At 33.8% G+C, this 15,740-nt stretch overlaps 1 protein-coding gene and 1 long non-coding RNA gene across 3 annotated transcripts in view; one reads left to right on the forward strand and one right to left on the reverse strand.

The window, feature by feature from the left end:
• Positions 1-3,370, forward strand: part of LOC147844434 (uncharacterized) — a 16,230-nt gene extending 12,860 nt beyond the window's left edge. The window contains exon 3 of the long non-coding RNA XR_015491891.1: positions 1,157-3,370. This is a non-coding gene — a long non-coding RNA (uncharacterized LOC147844434). The remainder of the gene's footprint in view (positions 1-1,156) is intronic.
• The window catches only part of layna (layilin a), a 17,099-nt gene extending 1,380 nt beyond the window's left edge, over positions 1-15,719 (reverse strand). Inside the window, exons 1-7 of one of the 2 annotated variants that reach the window (XM_087254273.1) lie at positions 15,501-15,719; positions 15,157-15,174; positions 12,389-12,689; positions 10,646-10,803; positions 5,888-5,932; positions 4,029-4,106; positions 2,886-2,988 (exon numbers count right to left, since the gene is read on the reverse strand). In XM_087254273.1, the coding sequence (XP_087110399.1) occupies positions 2,886-2,988; positions 4,029-4,106; positions 5,888-5,932; positions 10,646-10,803; positions 12,389-12,689; positions 15,157-15,174; positions 15,501-15,576 (779 nt within the window). In that variant the 5' untranslated portion in view covers positions 15,577-15,719. Of the gene's footprint in view, positions 1-2,885; positions 2,989-4,028; positions 4,107-5,887; positions 5,933-10,645; positions 10,804-12,388; positions 12,690-13,469; positions 13,700-15,156; positions 15,175-15,500 lie in introns of those variants that run through there. The other variant, XM_087254274.1, reaches the window with a different exon arrangement.
• Between the last annotated feature and the right edge of the window lie 21 nt (positions 15,720-15,740).

The raw sequence follows: 15,740 nt of genomic DNA on the forward strand, positions 1-15,740 counted from the left end.
CACAATGCTTCTCCAATCCAGTTATATGAATCTGAGTTCTATCAATCTGAGTCTTTCATAATACAAACACTGATTTACTGTCTCTCTCCTCCTCTCCCTGTATTTTCTCTACTCTTCTCGTGATGAAGACTTGATTATAAACCTAAAAGTATCCGAAATCACACACACTATACCTCTTCTCTCCCGTCTCTCTCCTCTTCTGGGCCTTTCTCTCTCTCTTCTCTCTCCCTCTCTCTGTCCCTTTCTGTCTGTCTCTCACACGATGAATCCAGTCCGCGCTGCGCTGCCGTTAGCCTCCTCCGCCTGGTTAATGCTAGCTTCTCATCATTTAAAGTTACCATAACGTCTTCTTCTGTACCCTCATTCTCCTGATCAAGGGTCTGTTTAAAGATGATGTGTATGGAAAATGCCTCAATGAAGATGCCTCCTCTCCTCTTTCTCTCGCGTTTGCTAAATCCACTTGTCCACTCATTTTTGATCTATGACAGATATAACGTTACACTAAAGTCCGCTCAGTTTAGTGCGGGTTATTACAAAACTGACGTTTCCGCGCTTGACCAATTACAGCATTCTGTTTAGTTAAAGAAAGAAAGGCAATTTAAATATAATATTAATATTAATATGTGATCGCGATTTTTTTGCTCAGAGGAAATACAGATGTCTGAGCAATAGAGTTTTTGAAGAGAGGGAGGCGCGACAGGCGCCTATAATAAGACTAAACATTATTAAATACCCACAAGACACTTGTGACTTTATATCACATTTGCATTATTTTTAAAAAATGTTTCTTTCCTGTTTAAAATAAATATATTTCCAATCTGATATGTAATGGGGAGAAAAAAAAGTAGCATGAGTTCAACTGATGGTGGATTCGAACCGATGTTATGAATCGCGTCAAAATATTATGCCGTGTGCCTTACAAGGTGCGCCACTGCGGCTGTATTATTTCACTGCTCTTTACTCATCTTGTCTCTATCAATCAGGCATCGATGGGCGTAAACCCTGAATAGCTTAGTCCAACTAGATGCGCTATTTGCAATTAGCCTAAAAAGACACTCCGAAATTGTCTTTTTTTCTCTCCCCTCGCAGGGGCCCCTAGTGCGCACGGGCCCCTGGGCCTGTGCCCATAAGGCCCATTGGTTAATCCGGCCCTGAGTATTGGGTGTAATTAGTCACAAAGGAAATAGTTACTGTAACTGAATTTATTTTCTTAAAAATAGAAGGGATTACTATTTTATTTCTAAATCATTTAATTACACTTATAATGTACTTGTCTTGTTTAAATATGTTTTGACTTCTCTTATCTCTATTACATAATGTTGGTGTTTTTAGTTTATTTTGAACATATACATTTTTATTAAGATCTACTTAATTATGTCTATTTTAGTGCTTTTTAACTATGCTTGATTGATAAGCTTGATATTCTTGATGTATAATTTTTGTATTGTTTTTAGGGTGACAATTTTAACATCTGTGCAGGGACAATGGAATTTGCAGCAATGCTAATTAATGTACACTCTCCCTGTCAAATAAATAAACAAACAAACAAATAAACAAACAAACAAATAAATAAAGGGCACCTATGATGAAAATTAGCTTTTGGAAGCTTTTTGGACAGAACTGTGGGTATAGTGTGTCCTCAGGTATATTGAAGTGACATAAGCACAACAAGTCTCTTTATTTTAATTTCCTGATGTTAATATAGGACCTAAATCCCAGTGATTTTTAGGCCCACGACAACGGGACGTAGGAGTGTGGTTATCTGCCCACTGAATTGATTGACAGGTGCCATGTCTCCATAACATGTATACAAATGTCCTCAGAACATTGTTTAGCAAAGAAACTGGGATTAAAACATATGCTACAATTCTCTGTGATCAGCTGTTTCTTAATAATTCGTTTTATAAGTTTAAAACGTTTTTAAAACTGCACGTTTTTAGTAAAGGCAGTAAAATCACCATGTTATTCTTAACTCTATAATCACCATGGCCACATGGTGTCAGTAAACGTGCATGTGTGTGTGTGTGTGCGTGTGTGTGGCATTTGTGTGCGACTCCACCATAAATACATCAAAAAACTTACTTGGTATTTTACTTGGCTGACCTTATTTCAGCTTCATCCCAGTCTGTCTCTATCTATGACTACTGTTTATCTTAAGTAACGCATGATGAGAAGCAGACACCAATGTAGGAGTGGTGGGCATGGACAATTTGGATTTAAAGCCACAGGCTACAAAAACAGCTAAATACTCAGAGACCAAAAAATGGGCAAATTCTGGAGGCTATAATAAATAATCTGATGAGTATTTTGAGCTGAAATTTTACAGACACATTATGAAGATACCAAAATCTTATCTTACATCTTGTAAATGGGGTAAAATAGGTGCCTTTTAAAGACTTATAATTAAAACAGAAAACATCCATCCACACACACTCTTTCAAACACACACTCATACACCACAGACAATTTACCCAACCCAATTCACAGGTAACGCATGTCTTTGGACCTCGGGGGGAAACCGGAGCACACGGAGGAAACCCACGTGAACGCAGGGAGAACATGCAAACTCTACACAGAAACGCCAAGACTCGAACCAGCGACCTTCTTGCTGTGAGGCGACAGCACTACCTACTGCACCACTTCGTCGCCATGCTGAGATTTATACAGACTTTAAATTGTATTGTATTGAGTCAAGTAATTAAATGACTTACTGAGTGATTAAGTTTATTTTCTGACAAAGTCATTAGAAGAAGTATTTTAAATATAATTTTAACAATGATGAAATACTAACTGATTAATTACTTTTATGATTAACACTGGGTATTAAAGTTAACCTTTTTGTTGATCAGTGAAAAAGTGAAGTGATTAGTGGTGAAACAACGCACCTCTTTGTGAACAGCTTAAAGCAGAAAACTCCAGTCGCCACAACCAACAGCAGCAGAAGTGGTATGGTTGGCAGTACAATGTATGCAATATTGAGAGCGTTATCTGAAACAAAAGAAAGAACATGAAGCAGGATATTGATTAATGTGATCACTTGAGCCTTAATAGACAAACTCTTCAAAAAGTCTGAAAGATTGTATGATGTTTTACGAAAGGTTTACTGTAGGCTGCATTCATTTAATGTTTTTAAAGAAAATAAAAGCTGTTGCAATAGAAAATTAATTATCAGCATCTTTACTTGATTCTATAGAAATAATTCTAATATTCTTAAGAGCAAGGTTAGATGAAATATGGAACTCAAAGAACTTTTAAGAACTATTCATGTTGGAAATATTTGTTCTGCTTACAAGTTTTTGTGTAGACAACAAACAATTTGAAAAAAGTTAACACTTCATTTTGAATACCACAATTTTACATATCAGGACATAATTAAAAAAATAAATATAATAAATAAATAAATAAATAAATAAATAAAAATATGGTCCTTGGCAGATCATAAAATTTGGAAAATAAAACTACAGATAAACAACATCACATAACATTTCACACTGTCATTATTTATTTAACAAAAAAAAAAAATAATAATAATAATATAAATAAATAAAGCCAGAAATGCCATGGATGACAAAGATAACACAACCTATGTCTCAGATGCATGTAGACACATCATTTGATGAAAACATTTGGATTTAATAGAAATAGCCAATTTATATAACTATGAGCATGTCCTCACTTATACATTTGATCAGTTTAATAGTTGCCTTTTGAAAATATAAAATTTCTTTCAAAAACATACGTGTTTTCAACATTGTCAGCATAATGTATTTCATTTATAATTATTTCAATGAAAGCTAAATTTAAAAGGTATTTGTTATGTGTAAAAATCTAAAATAAAGTAAAAAACATACTATGCAGCATATTATAGAAGAACATCCCAATTGTCAGGTGATCAGTGACACAAATATACTTACCTAATTAGTTTCTAAAAATAATGCATAATATATAAAGTTATAATACCTATCTTACTATTTCCATGCTTCTTTTCAAAGTGTTCTTTCACTTCAAAGTTTTTAGTAAAGATTCACCTGGAAGTCCAGACACAACCGTCCTTATGCCATCATCTTTCAATGTTACAGAGGGGTATCTGCGTGTTGGATGAGTATCTGCAATGTAAGAGAATTAGTTTTTAGTGCATTATCTAGTGCAATGAATATAGAAGTACTGTCGGTAAATATGAAGATAAACGAACATTTACAAATAAACTGACAGTGTAAAAGAAAAAAAGATTGCTGCTGTAATTTCTTTAGTCGAATCAAACAAACTTTTCTAGTCCAAAATCGAACAAAAGATGCTCAGGGGTAGCTTAAATAATGTGTCGATGCTCTTTGAGCAAGGGATTCATCAGAATAATCAATCAAAATCAGTCCAAGGCACTCGAAAAATGTGGAAAAGGCCTTTATCAAAAATTGCTAAAAAGCCTTTATTCATAGCTAATCTTTAAAAAACCTACGCTTAAGCATTTCAGCAGAGAGCTGCCTTCATAAGGGTAACAGTAATAAGGTGCGTCTGGAGTTTATTTTGAATACTACGGTCTCATGACTCAAAAGAATATCTAAACAATACTAAAATAATATATTGAACAAGATCAACTCAATAATCATCATGAACTTTTCTAATCATTTCAACTCGCATGAATCAAACAGACTAAAAATATAAAAGTAACATAAAAAATGTCAATTTCATGACTTTATTAAATAATTTTTTACAGTGTACATGCAAGTTTCTTCTCAAATTGACACAAAATAGCATAACAAAAGATTAACCAAGATTAGTTATCAAATATTTTGACTAAGACTCCATCTACAATGCTATTTGAAGTTCTTTCTATTTGATGTCTATTTATTTTTAGATTATAATTATGAGGATATATTAAAAATACAATTCATAATCTAAATAATATGACTGAAAGATTATAATAAATGTTCTGAACTGAATTGAATGTTTTCAGAGATGTAATTGCATCTTATTTTGCCTTTGAATTATGATACATATTGCCACATAAACTGACAACCATTTATGAAAAGTTATCATACTTTGATTCGATTTATATCTGTTGAAACTTATATGTCATATTTGAATATGCTTGTGATGACCTATTTGTAATATTTACAATTAAATAGATTTTCTGTTCATTATTTAAAATACATTTTATTTATAATTGATTCTCATAAGCCATGAGTCCATCTTTTTTCCATATTTTATATTATTCTTTTTATTTACTGTATGCATTTGAAATGGAGCAGTGGGCTCTATTTAAATACATCTTTAGAAATAAAAAGATTTATTTTAAAGGTATTTCAATCTAACTTTATAATGACTAAATCATTTTAAGATGTATTGGGCCCCCTAGTGATTGACAACCCCTGCAATAGATTTAGAGAACAAAATAACTAGTAAAATATGAAGAGTTCAGATGCAAAAACTTCTAAATGCTGTCAAAAATCTTCTTCGAAAACTAGCATTTTTATTAGGCTCTAGTATTTAGGATCAGTAATTTAACTTTTAAGTCAAAGAATAAGTTCTTTTCATGGTTTTCAAAGTGAAATAACTCAACATAAACAAAGGAGGCTGAGAATAATGCAAATGCAAATATCAGACAGCACTTAGAGGTTTTTGCATCTGAACTCTTCATAAGCTCCAAAATTATTCATACTCCTGGCAAGTTCTGTATTAACGTTATTTTTATTCAACCAACAAGTATTTTTTTCTTGACTGGAAATGACACAGGCTTCTTACAAAAGAGAATAAGACGATGTACAAGAGGCATTTTATTTACTTAGTTTTTATTTACATTTAAACAAAAACCTAAGGTCAGAATTCGCCAGGGTTAGGAATAATTTCTGAATATATATATATATAAGCACACACTACATCCATAACATACCTTCATGTGTTTTGTTTTCAGCAGGATTGTGTGCAGGAGGTTTATCTGAAACATCACATGATGACAGTGTTATCACAAATGCCTCATAACAATACAAATATTAACTTTTAATTAAATTTGTACATTTTCTTAAGTAAATATGAATGGCTTCAAGAAAGTCACCAGTGAGAAATCATAAGCCTGATCGCATTGAAATATAATCAGTGCATTCCACATAGAATATATCTCCCTTTGAAGGGCACTTCGGAGTAAAAACTCACATCCGCCATATTAAAGTGTTGTTCTAAACCAAAGTGGTAAGTTTGGAAGCAATATTGATTTTGTGGGAGTTTCTAAATACACAAAAAAATGATTAATCATTTAAACTTATATGCTTCAAAAATATTTAGATTGATGTTTTGGCGATGGTTGACTTAATAGGTGGTTTATTTTTAAACATGAACATTTTCACGTTAATCTGACCTACAATAATAATAATCTCTGACTATATTTAGGTCTTTTGTTCATTAACTCTGTGTATAGGAAGGTTCCATTTGTTAACAAAATCAGTTAATTGAACTAAAGTCAATGTAAAGACAACACAAAAGCAAAAATTGTTCTTAGGTAAGGTTAATTTGATTTGAATTTGTTATTATGCATTGAAAAAGAAAAGTAGTAATCACTTTATTAAATGGAGTTAATAACTACTAAAATAAACTTTTTTTTTTACTTTAACACAGTTGAAACCAGAAGTTTACATACACTCTAAAAAAGGAACGTAACCATTTAAAAAAAAATGAATAAATGTCTGATGGTAAACCATACTAAACCTTTTTGCTTAATGCTAGAATAATGAGAGATTTTTTTTTTGATAACTTTTTTTATTAATTTCTAGAGAGTTTACATGCATTTCCTTGGTATTTTTTTAGCTTTGGTTTTAAACTATAACTTTGGTCAAATGTATTGGGTATCCATTATATATTCCCTATATTCACAAGCTTCTCACAACAGTTAGAAGGAATTTTGGCCTATTGTTCCTGACAGAATTGGTGTTACTAAGTCAGATTTGTAGGCTGTCTTGCTCGCACAAGCTTTTTCAACTCTGCCCACAAATTTTCTATAGGATTAAGATCAGGGCTTTTTGATAGCCTCTCCAAAACATACACTATGTTGTCCTTAAAACACATTTTAACTAATTTGGCAGTATGCCTAAGTTCATGGTCTTTTTGGAAGACCCTTTTGTGGTCAAGTTTTAATTTCCTGGCTGATGGCTTGAGAGGTATTTCTACATATTGTTCTTTCTTCATGATGCCATCAATGCTGTGAAGTGGACCAGTCCCTCCTGTAGCAAAACAACCCCACAACATGATGCTGCCGCCCCCATACTTCACAGTTGGGAGGCTGTTCCTAAGCTTGTAAGCTTTCCCCTTTGTCCTCCAAATGTAACACTGGTCATTGTGGTCAAACAATTCAATCTTAGTTCTATCAGACCACAGGACATGTCTCCAGTTGTTTCCCAGTGTATTTAGCAAATTGTAATCTGGCTTTTTTATTGATTCTGGCTTGTTGATTTTCCCATGTTGTCACACAAGGAACCAGTGTGTTTGAAGTTTTCCTTAAATATTATTCTAAAGCTGTGCCTCCGATTAACTTAAATGTTGTCAATTAGCCAATCAGAAACTGTCAAAACCTTGACACCATCATCTGAGCTTTTTCAGAGGCATAATAATTTTATTGCATGTAAACTTGAATTTCAAGAAAAGTTATAACAAACTATGCCATTATTCTGCTATTAAGCATAACAGAAAAAAATTTGATAAATCTAACTTACCTAAAAGAGAAAAAGTTTAGTCACATTAACATCTGACTTTTTTAAAAATGGTTATGTGCCTTTTTATATATTGTACTGTATGTAAACTTCCGGTTTCAACTGTATATATTTTCTAAAGTTGATTTTATTGCACAAAAGAGCCCCTATTATGGGTTTTTGAAAAAGACCTTCCATGCAGTGTGTAACACAGCTCTAAGTGAATGAAAGCATCCAACATAGGGTTAAATCTGAAAGTGCACCTTAGATTTTTTAAATAAAATATTCGACTCAGAGTTGCTTAAATGTTTTGCCATTCGTCCATATCTTTTGCCTGTTCTTATCGATGTCGACACGAAACAATACCAAATATGTTCTGTGCCGGGTCCAGTAAAACGTGAACACGCCTTTCCCTTCAAACACTAGTAGAGTGCGGGTGTGTGTGGAACCTAACATGACTGAAGATTAGTGGACATTAATGAGTAAACGTTCTGGTAAATGATGCAATAATCTACCCTGCAATGGGGGATTCATCGGCCATATGTTAAAGAAAGGATCAGAAAAGACTTTTGATGTATGGGACTATGCCAGACAGGAACTTTACGGTACACAGTTCATGGATCTTCCTCCATTTAACAAGTGTCAGTAAGTGTGATTAAAAGGGTTGCCCCTTGTTTTCTCTAGCTTGCAAAATATATAATTAATTGTGTTTTGTTATTTGCAATCGCTCCACACAGCTTGTAGTGTATTTGGTTGACTTTATATTCACATATCGCGCCTAAAACCACATTGAAAATGTGATGAAAGCTTCATCAACTAATTGCAAAAAGAAAATATGAAGTAAGCAGAAGCCTACTTCAAAGAGAATGAAGGATTTCAAAAGATTCAACTGATGGACATTTCAGGTTCCCATGTCCTAGGAAAGTTGTTGGTGTTGACCAGAACAATCCATTCACAAGGGTTCATCTTGAAGCTGTCACTCCAAAGGGTAAACCCTTCAAAAGGATTAGGGCACAGGTATGAGCCTCTATAAATGGTTTTTGTTTTACAGTTACACTGTTTGAGTGGTTGATTTATGTCTTTAACACAAACAGTAGCAAAAAACAAATGAAAATGAAACAAATGAAAAGCATTTTGAAGAGGTGGAACATGTCAGATTTTATAGATCATTTGACTGGTCAGAAAATTTGAAAATTTTTTCATTTCTTCTGAATGCTAATTTTGTCTTTTTTTTGGTGCACATTAGCTTATAAATTATGTTATGATTAAAAAACTGATAATAACATCTACACAAAAACTTTATTTTAAATTCACAGGAACTTTAAGGAACAGTTCACCCAAAAAATGAAAGTTATGTTATGAATTACTAACCCTCATGTCATTCCAAATATCTGAGCCCTCTGTCCATCTTCGTAATGCAAATAAATATTAAGATAGAAAGGAATTAAATCCTAAAGTCAGCCCATTTCCTCAGTGGTTAAAATGGAACATTATGAAGCTAAAAGAACACAACAGTCTCAGTGTCAGTATAAAATGTGTTTTCATAAGCACTCTGCTCTGATATATACCCTGTCTGATGCCAGCTCAATTTTCTCAGTTTGAAACAAAGAACAGGCACATCTGAGATATATGTCAACAGTCAACAGCGCAACTGAACACAACACACATAAAGAGCACACCGCCATAGATATATGCACTAGATATCGCATAGGGACCCTGAACATGCGTCAACAGCACCGCCATATTTGTACAGTGCTCCCAGGACAAGTGTGATTCAATCGCACTAGTCAAAACAGTGTTATTACGTGAAGATGCTGGACTTTAGCGCTGTGTATGGGTGTAGTAACGAGCAAACAAAGAAAACAAAGCACAAAGGCAAAACATTTTATAGGTAAGACTTAGTTTTTTACGTTTTTGTACGTTATGAACTTTTGTGCTAAACAGGTAATGGTATTGATGATAATAGTCACTTACTGCATTCACCATAAGGCAAAGTAGTACAGTAACTCGCACTAAACACTCGGCTTATGCTAGTTTTGTTTAATAAAAACAGTAAACAATGCAAAAGAAATATGACGAGATGCTGCAGTGCCAGAAACTTGTATTATTGTTGACTAGTCGTTCATAACGGCGATTCATTCACAAACGAATCGCTCCCTCCGTCAGTATGTGAAGTGAAAGCAGGAGAGGAGGTGTGTTTCAGGACATGATTAGATGAAATTTAACAGGGAGAGTGGAAAGTACATTTCCATACACACAAACACAAGCTTTTTGTCAGGAATGCAGTGCGATCACTGATCCATCAATGTAGAAAAGTGATGTAAAATTATAAGTTTCGTAATATTAAAAAAATTGCATACTGACCTCCGAGAAAACTCCCGATCTTAGATATGTGTGTGTATTTGTGTAATTCTCTGTCTCTGGATGGCCACAGTCTTCCACTGAAGCTTGGTGCCGCATTCATTTCAAAGGAGCGCTACCCTGTACTAAAATAGCGGCTCTATTGACGCATTCCTTCTAATATACAACAATAGGGCAGGCGACATCTTATGTATATATCTATGGCACACCGCTATCATGAATGTGTTCATAGTGACAATGACTTTATTTTTGTTTTACAATATGTGCAAACAAAAGGATTATTCTAGTTTGATATTGCAAATGAATCACATGAATGAGGATGTTTTTTGGTATTTTTCTGGACTTTGAACCAGTCATGAACCTTACTGTCTATGGAGGATGAGGGAGCTGTCAGATTTCACCTAAAAATCTTAGTTTGTATTAAAAGAAGATTTAAGGTCTCAGGAGCCTGGAACGACATGAGGGTGAGTATTTAATAATACAATTTTCATTTTTGGGGTGAACTAATCCGTTAATGCTTAAGTGTTACTGGTTTGTTCAAATCACCAAAAAAGGAACAACATCATTAGTAAAATAACCGATATCATCAGTAGAAAACATGCCTTACCAACCTTTGGTGTACTTGCAGATGAAGTTGTTTTTAGTTTCACAGTTGTCGTCATTCCACTGAAACATGTAAGCGCCACCCTGACCCGGAGGAGCAGAAGGCTGATGATACATCACAACACACACCTCAAACCCACACGAAGGCTCATCAAAGTGCCAGTTTCTGTATCATACACACCACACACACACACATAGCAATTAGCAAAAGGACAGAAGTTTTGAAGGCTATTGATCAGTTAAGAGCTATAATTGTAGCACTAGGCCTGAGGGGATTGAACCCATTAATCTTTCCTCTAATATACTCCTGTGCGGATCTTTTTAACACGTCATGATATGTTGAGGTGCCAGAGATTTGGAATAAATCTCATATTAGACATTTCTAAAGAAGGTGAAGGTCTTGATACAAAAAGTTTTAGGGCCCTATTTTAATGGTCTAGGTGCACAATCTAAAGCGCATGGGGCAAAAGTTTAAAAGCTATTATTTTTTTATTTCATATATTAAGTCCTTGATTATGTTACTCCCAAAATAATTCTGCATAACCCCACAGATTTTTGACAAAGCTTTCTGCAGAAATACCTATATATATATATATATATATATATATATATATATATATATATATATGTATATATATATATATGAAAGTATATCTTTATATGAATGTTTTTCTCCAACATTTAAAACAGAAATACCTTTAAATATACAACATCATTTCAGAAAGTGCTGATCTACTGGGATTTTCATGCACAACCATCTCTAGGGTTAACAGAGAATGGTCTGAAAATGAGAAAATATCCAGTGAGCAGCCGTTCTGTGGGCGCAAATGACTTGTTGATGCCAGAGGTCAGAGGAGAATGGCCAGACTGGTTCCAGTTGATGGAAGGTACACAACAGTAACCCAAATAACCATAATTAGAGTACTGTTGCTGACCATGTCCATCCTTTTATGACCACAGTGTATGCATCTTCTGATGGCTACTTCTAGCAGGATAATGCACCATGTCATAAAACACGAATCATCTCAGACTGGTTTCATGAACATGACAATTAATTCACTGAACTCAAATGGCCTCCACAGTCACCAGAACTCAATTGAAATATTGGAGCACCTTTGGGATGTGGTGGAAAGAGAGATTCGTATCCGTATCATGGATATGCAGCTGGCAAATTTGCAGCAACTGCTTGATGCTCTCATGTCAATACAGACCAAAATCTTGTTTTCAAAATATTTCCAGTACCTTGTTGAATCATATGCCATAAACGATTAAGGTAGTTCTGAAGAAAAAAGAGGGTCAAGCCTGGTACTGGTAATGTGTACCTTTGGTTATTGTATATTTCTTTTCCTTTTTTTTTTTTTTTTTTTTAGTTCTTTAGATGTTGTTGTACTTCTTTCTGTGGTTATACATATTGCTTATTTATTTATCCCTTCCTTTTATGTACTTGAATGCTAATTATTTCATAGTGGATGGTTTGTTAGTAGTTTTGAATGAGATTGTGTATTGTTTATATTGCATATCATATATTGCAACCTCTTTAAAACAAAAAGAGCATCTCAGGAGGTTCATCTTTCAGTTCCGAACCAAATTTGCAACCAACCAACCAACTTACATATAGGAAATCTGTATAAAAAAAAAATTATATATATATATATATATATATATATATATATATATATATATATATATATATATATATATATTTTTTTTTTTTTTTTTTTATTTATTAAAAAAACATTGAGAAGTACAACCTGAAAGTTGCTGGGCTTCCATCCATCCAGTAGTATTTAGACGAACAGTTTCCATTCTCCTCATAGCCTCGCCCTTGATCCCTACGCAGCCCAATCCAGAAGTCTCCGTCTGATGCCTTCAGTTCATGGATGAAGGTCTCTATCAGTTTCTGCTCAGTCTTAGACTCGATACTGAGAAGGTCTCCACCATCACTTCTGCAGGCTCGACTAGCCTCTTCAAAGTTGAGTTTACGTCGAATGTCCTGGAAGTAGGCGATTTTATAGCAGGGCTTCTCAGTGCCACGTTTGCATATTTGCTGGCCTAGAGAAACACATCAGAGATGTTAGGAAAGACCAAAAAAACTTTGCAATTATCATAACCCTTTTTATTATTCTATTGTATAAATGTTAAGGTGAATAAAACTTACAATGATATAAAGATATAAAGATTTAAAAAAGCCATTTAAGTAGAATTACACTTTGTTAATGTCTTTTTTTTACATTGACTAGTGTAAGCAATGTTTTTATATTGCTTAAAATGTTACTAGAAAGAGTATTTAACTTGGATTTACTTTTAGTTTAACTCTGTTTTACTGATGCATATTAGTCAGAAAGTTACAGTATCAAATATAAAGAATCAGTAAGACAACTGTTCCAATTTATCAGCAGAAAATAAAATTAATTCACATTTTCTTCCTCTGTGAATTAAACCGTACAATTATAAATTATTGCATCAAAAAAAATACTTTGATTTATTTTTAATTGCTCTGTTGAAATTGGAAATGCAAACCATAATTATGGCAATAATAATAATAAAAAATAATCACATTTTAAAGTGCAAGGTTATATTAATAATAAGTTAATGTTAAGTACAGTGCATCCGGAAAGTATTTCTAGCGCTTCATATTTTGCACATTTTTTTATGTTAGTGTCTCAATTCAAAATGTATTAAATTCATTTATTTCCTCAAAATTCTACACACAATACCCCATAATGACAATGTAATTTTTTTTGAAATTGTTGCAAATTTTTTCAAAAATTAAAAACCTGAAAAATCACATGTACATTAGTATTTATTCACAGCCTTTGCCGTGAAGCTTACAGAAAAATGTCTGTTGCTTTGAAAGATCCAATGAGCACAGTGGCCTTCATCATCCATAAGTGGAAGATGTTTGGAACCACCAGGACTCTTCCTAGAGCTGGCTGGCCATCTAAGCTGAGGGATCAGGGGAGAAGGGCCTTAGTCAGGGAGGTGAATAACCTGATGGTCACTCTGTCTGAGCTCCAGCGTTCTTCTGTGGAGAGAGAAAAACCTCACAGATGGACGACCATCTGTGAATGCAGTAATGGATAGAGACATCCTGAATGAAACCTACTTCAGAGTGCTCCTGACCTCAGACTGAGGTGACGGTTCATCTTCCAGCAGAACAATGACCCAAAGCACACAGCCAAAATATCAATGTAGTTGGCTTCACAATAACTCGGTAAATGTCCTTGAGTGGCCCAGCCAGAGCCCAGACCTAAATCCTACTGAACATCTGTAGAGATCTGAAAATGGCTGTACACCATCCCTTTCTACAACCTGATAGAGCTTGAGAGGTCCTGCATAGAGGAATAGGCAAAAAATCCCGAAGACAGGTGTGCCAAGCTTGTGGCATCATATTCAAAAAGACTTGAGGCTGTAATTGCTGCCAAAGGTGCATCAACAAAGTATTGAGCAAAGGCTGTGAATACTTATGTACTGTACATGTGTTTTTTCAGGTTTTTATTTGTAATAAATTAGCAAATTCACAAAAATAAATAAATAAATAAAATCACATTGTCATTATGGGTTATTGCGTAAAGAATTATGAGGAAATAAATACATTTTATCCATTTTGGAATAAGATTGTAACAAAAAAATGTGAAAAAATAAAGCGCTATGAATACTCTCCGGAAATGTCAACTAAATGAAAAAAATGTCAATCTATTTTTCCTTCACGGCCCATATAGTACAATATACCAGAAACATACATTTTCACTTAATAAAAACATGACCGGTCCTCACTTAAGCTTATCATCCTCAAAAAAATAAAATAAATAAAAAATAAATAAATAAAATAAAACCATAAAAAAATAAGCATTAAAAATCATCACTGTCAGCTTCTTCTCTGTCGATGTCACATTTATATCATAGCCTTATATATAGCATACCGCATGCAACTTTAATGCAAATGTGACAGGACAATTGTGAATTTCTTTGTATTTTACATTTGTAGCATTTATTTATAATTTATTCTTATTTATAAATTCTTAAGTATTTTTTTCCAATTTATATTCAATTGGGCAGAGGACAAGCACAATAACAGGGTTTGTAAAATTTGTAAAGTGTTTTTAATAAAGAACAAAAATCTGAGAACCAAATGAATGGCATATTCCTTTACAGAACAAGTCAAAAATTAGTTCATTGTAGACTTTTTTGGGATGAAATACTTTTTATTCACTGTATTTATGTTTTTATTTCAGGGACAGATGATATACGTTTCTGGTAGAATGTCTCATATATTTATATTCATTCAGTTTTCTAAAATAATGATGTTATATCATTATCACAGTACCACACATGCATATAAAGGCACAGAAAGGCTACATGGTAAAAGCGTTTATCTTTTTGAATTTTTTCAATTATAATTGCTTGAGTAAATCTAGCTTTATCTCTCTCTCTCTCTCTATATATATATAACGTATGCACATAGTATCAACTACCACTTAATTTACAGAAAGCCATTAGTGTCTGCGGCAGAACATACCTCTGGGCTCATAAATGTCTGCGCCACAGGGAGGATGGAGTTTACAAGTGGTGGAGAAAAAACAGCCACTGGTTAAAGCATGGTCTAAAAAAAGTCACTTTCAAAATGTATACACCTTAATTAAAGTTTATTATTACATGAGAAATGTTTATAAACCAGCGAGTGGAAAAAAGAAAGTTATTGAAAATCTTTTGGAATACATTTCTGCTTGACAAAATACCCGAAAGCTTATCAAAACAATATAGATTTCAAAACAAAAATCGATCAAGTATTATAATATTCGTATTGTAAGACTTTAAATACTTTACAGTCGAACACAAATTCCTCTTTCACGTCCAACTTACCGCCTAGAAGCTTTGACGCGCACGCGGAGACGCTGAATAAAAGCAGCACGCAGCCACATGTCTTCATTAAATCCATTTGTTCACCTTTGATCAAACTTCAGTGGGTTTCAAAATTAATTTCACGAAATGCCGAAAAAATGAAAAATGCAAATCCAACAGAGGGAGAGCTCCAGCAGGAGAAAACTGACCACCTGTCCGGTTATCCACTGAAATCTGTATGAACAAACAGACGGGCAGATG

The sequence above is a fragment of the Danio rerio genome, chromosome 5 (assembly GCF_052040795.2).
Source record: "Danio rerio strain M-AB ecotype USA chromosome 5, GRCz13ab, whole genome shotgun sequence".
Taxonomy (NCBI): Eukaryota; Metazoa; Chordata; class Actinopteri; order Cypriniformes; family Danionidae; genus Danio; species Danio rerio.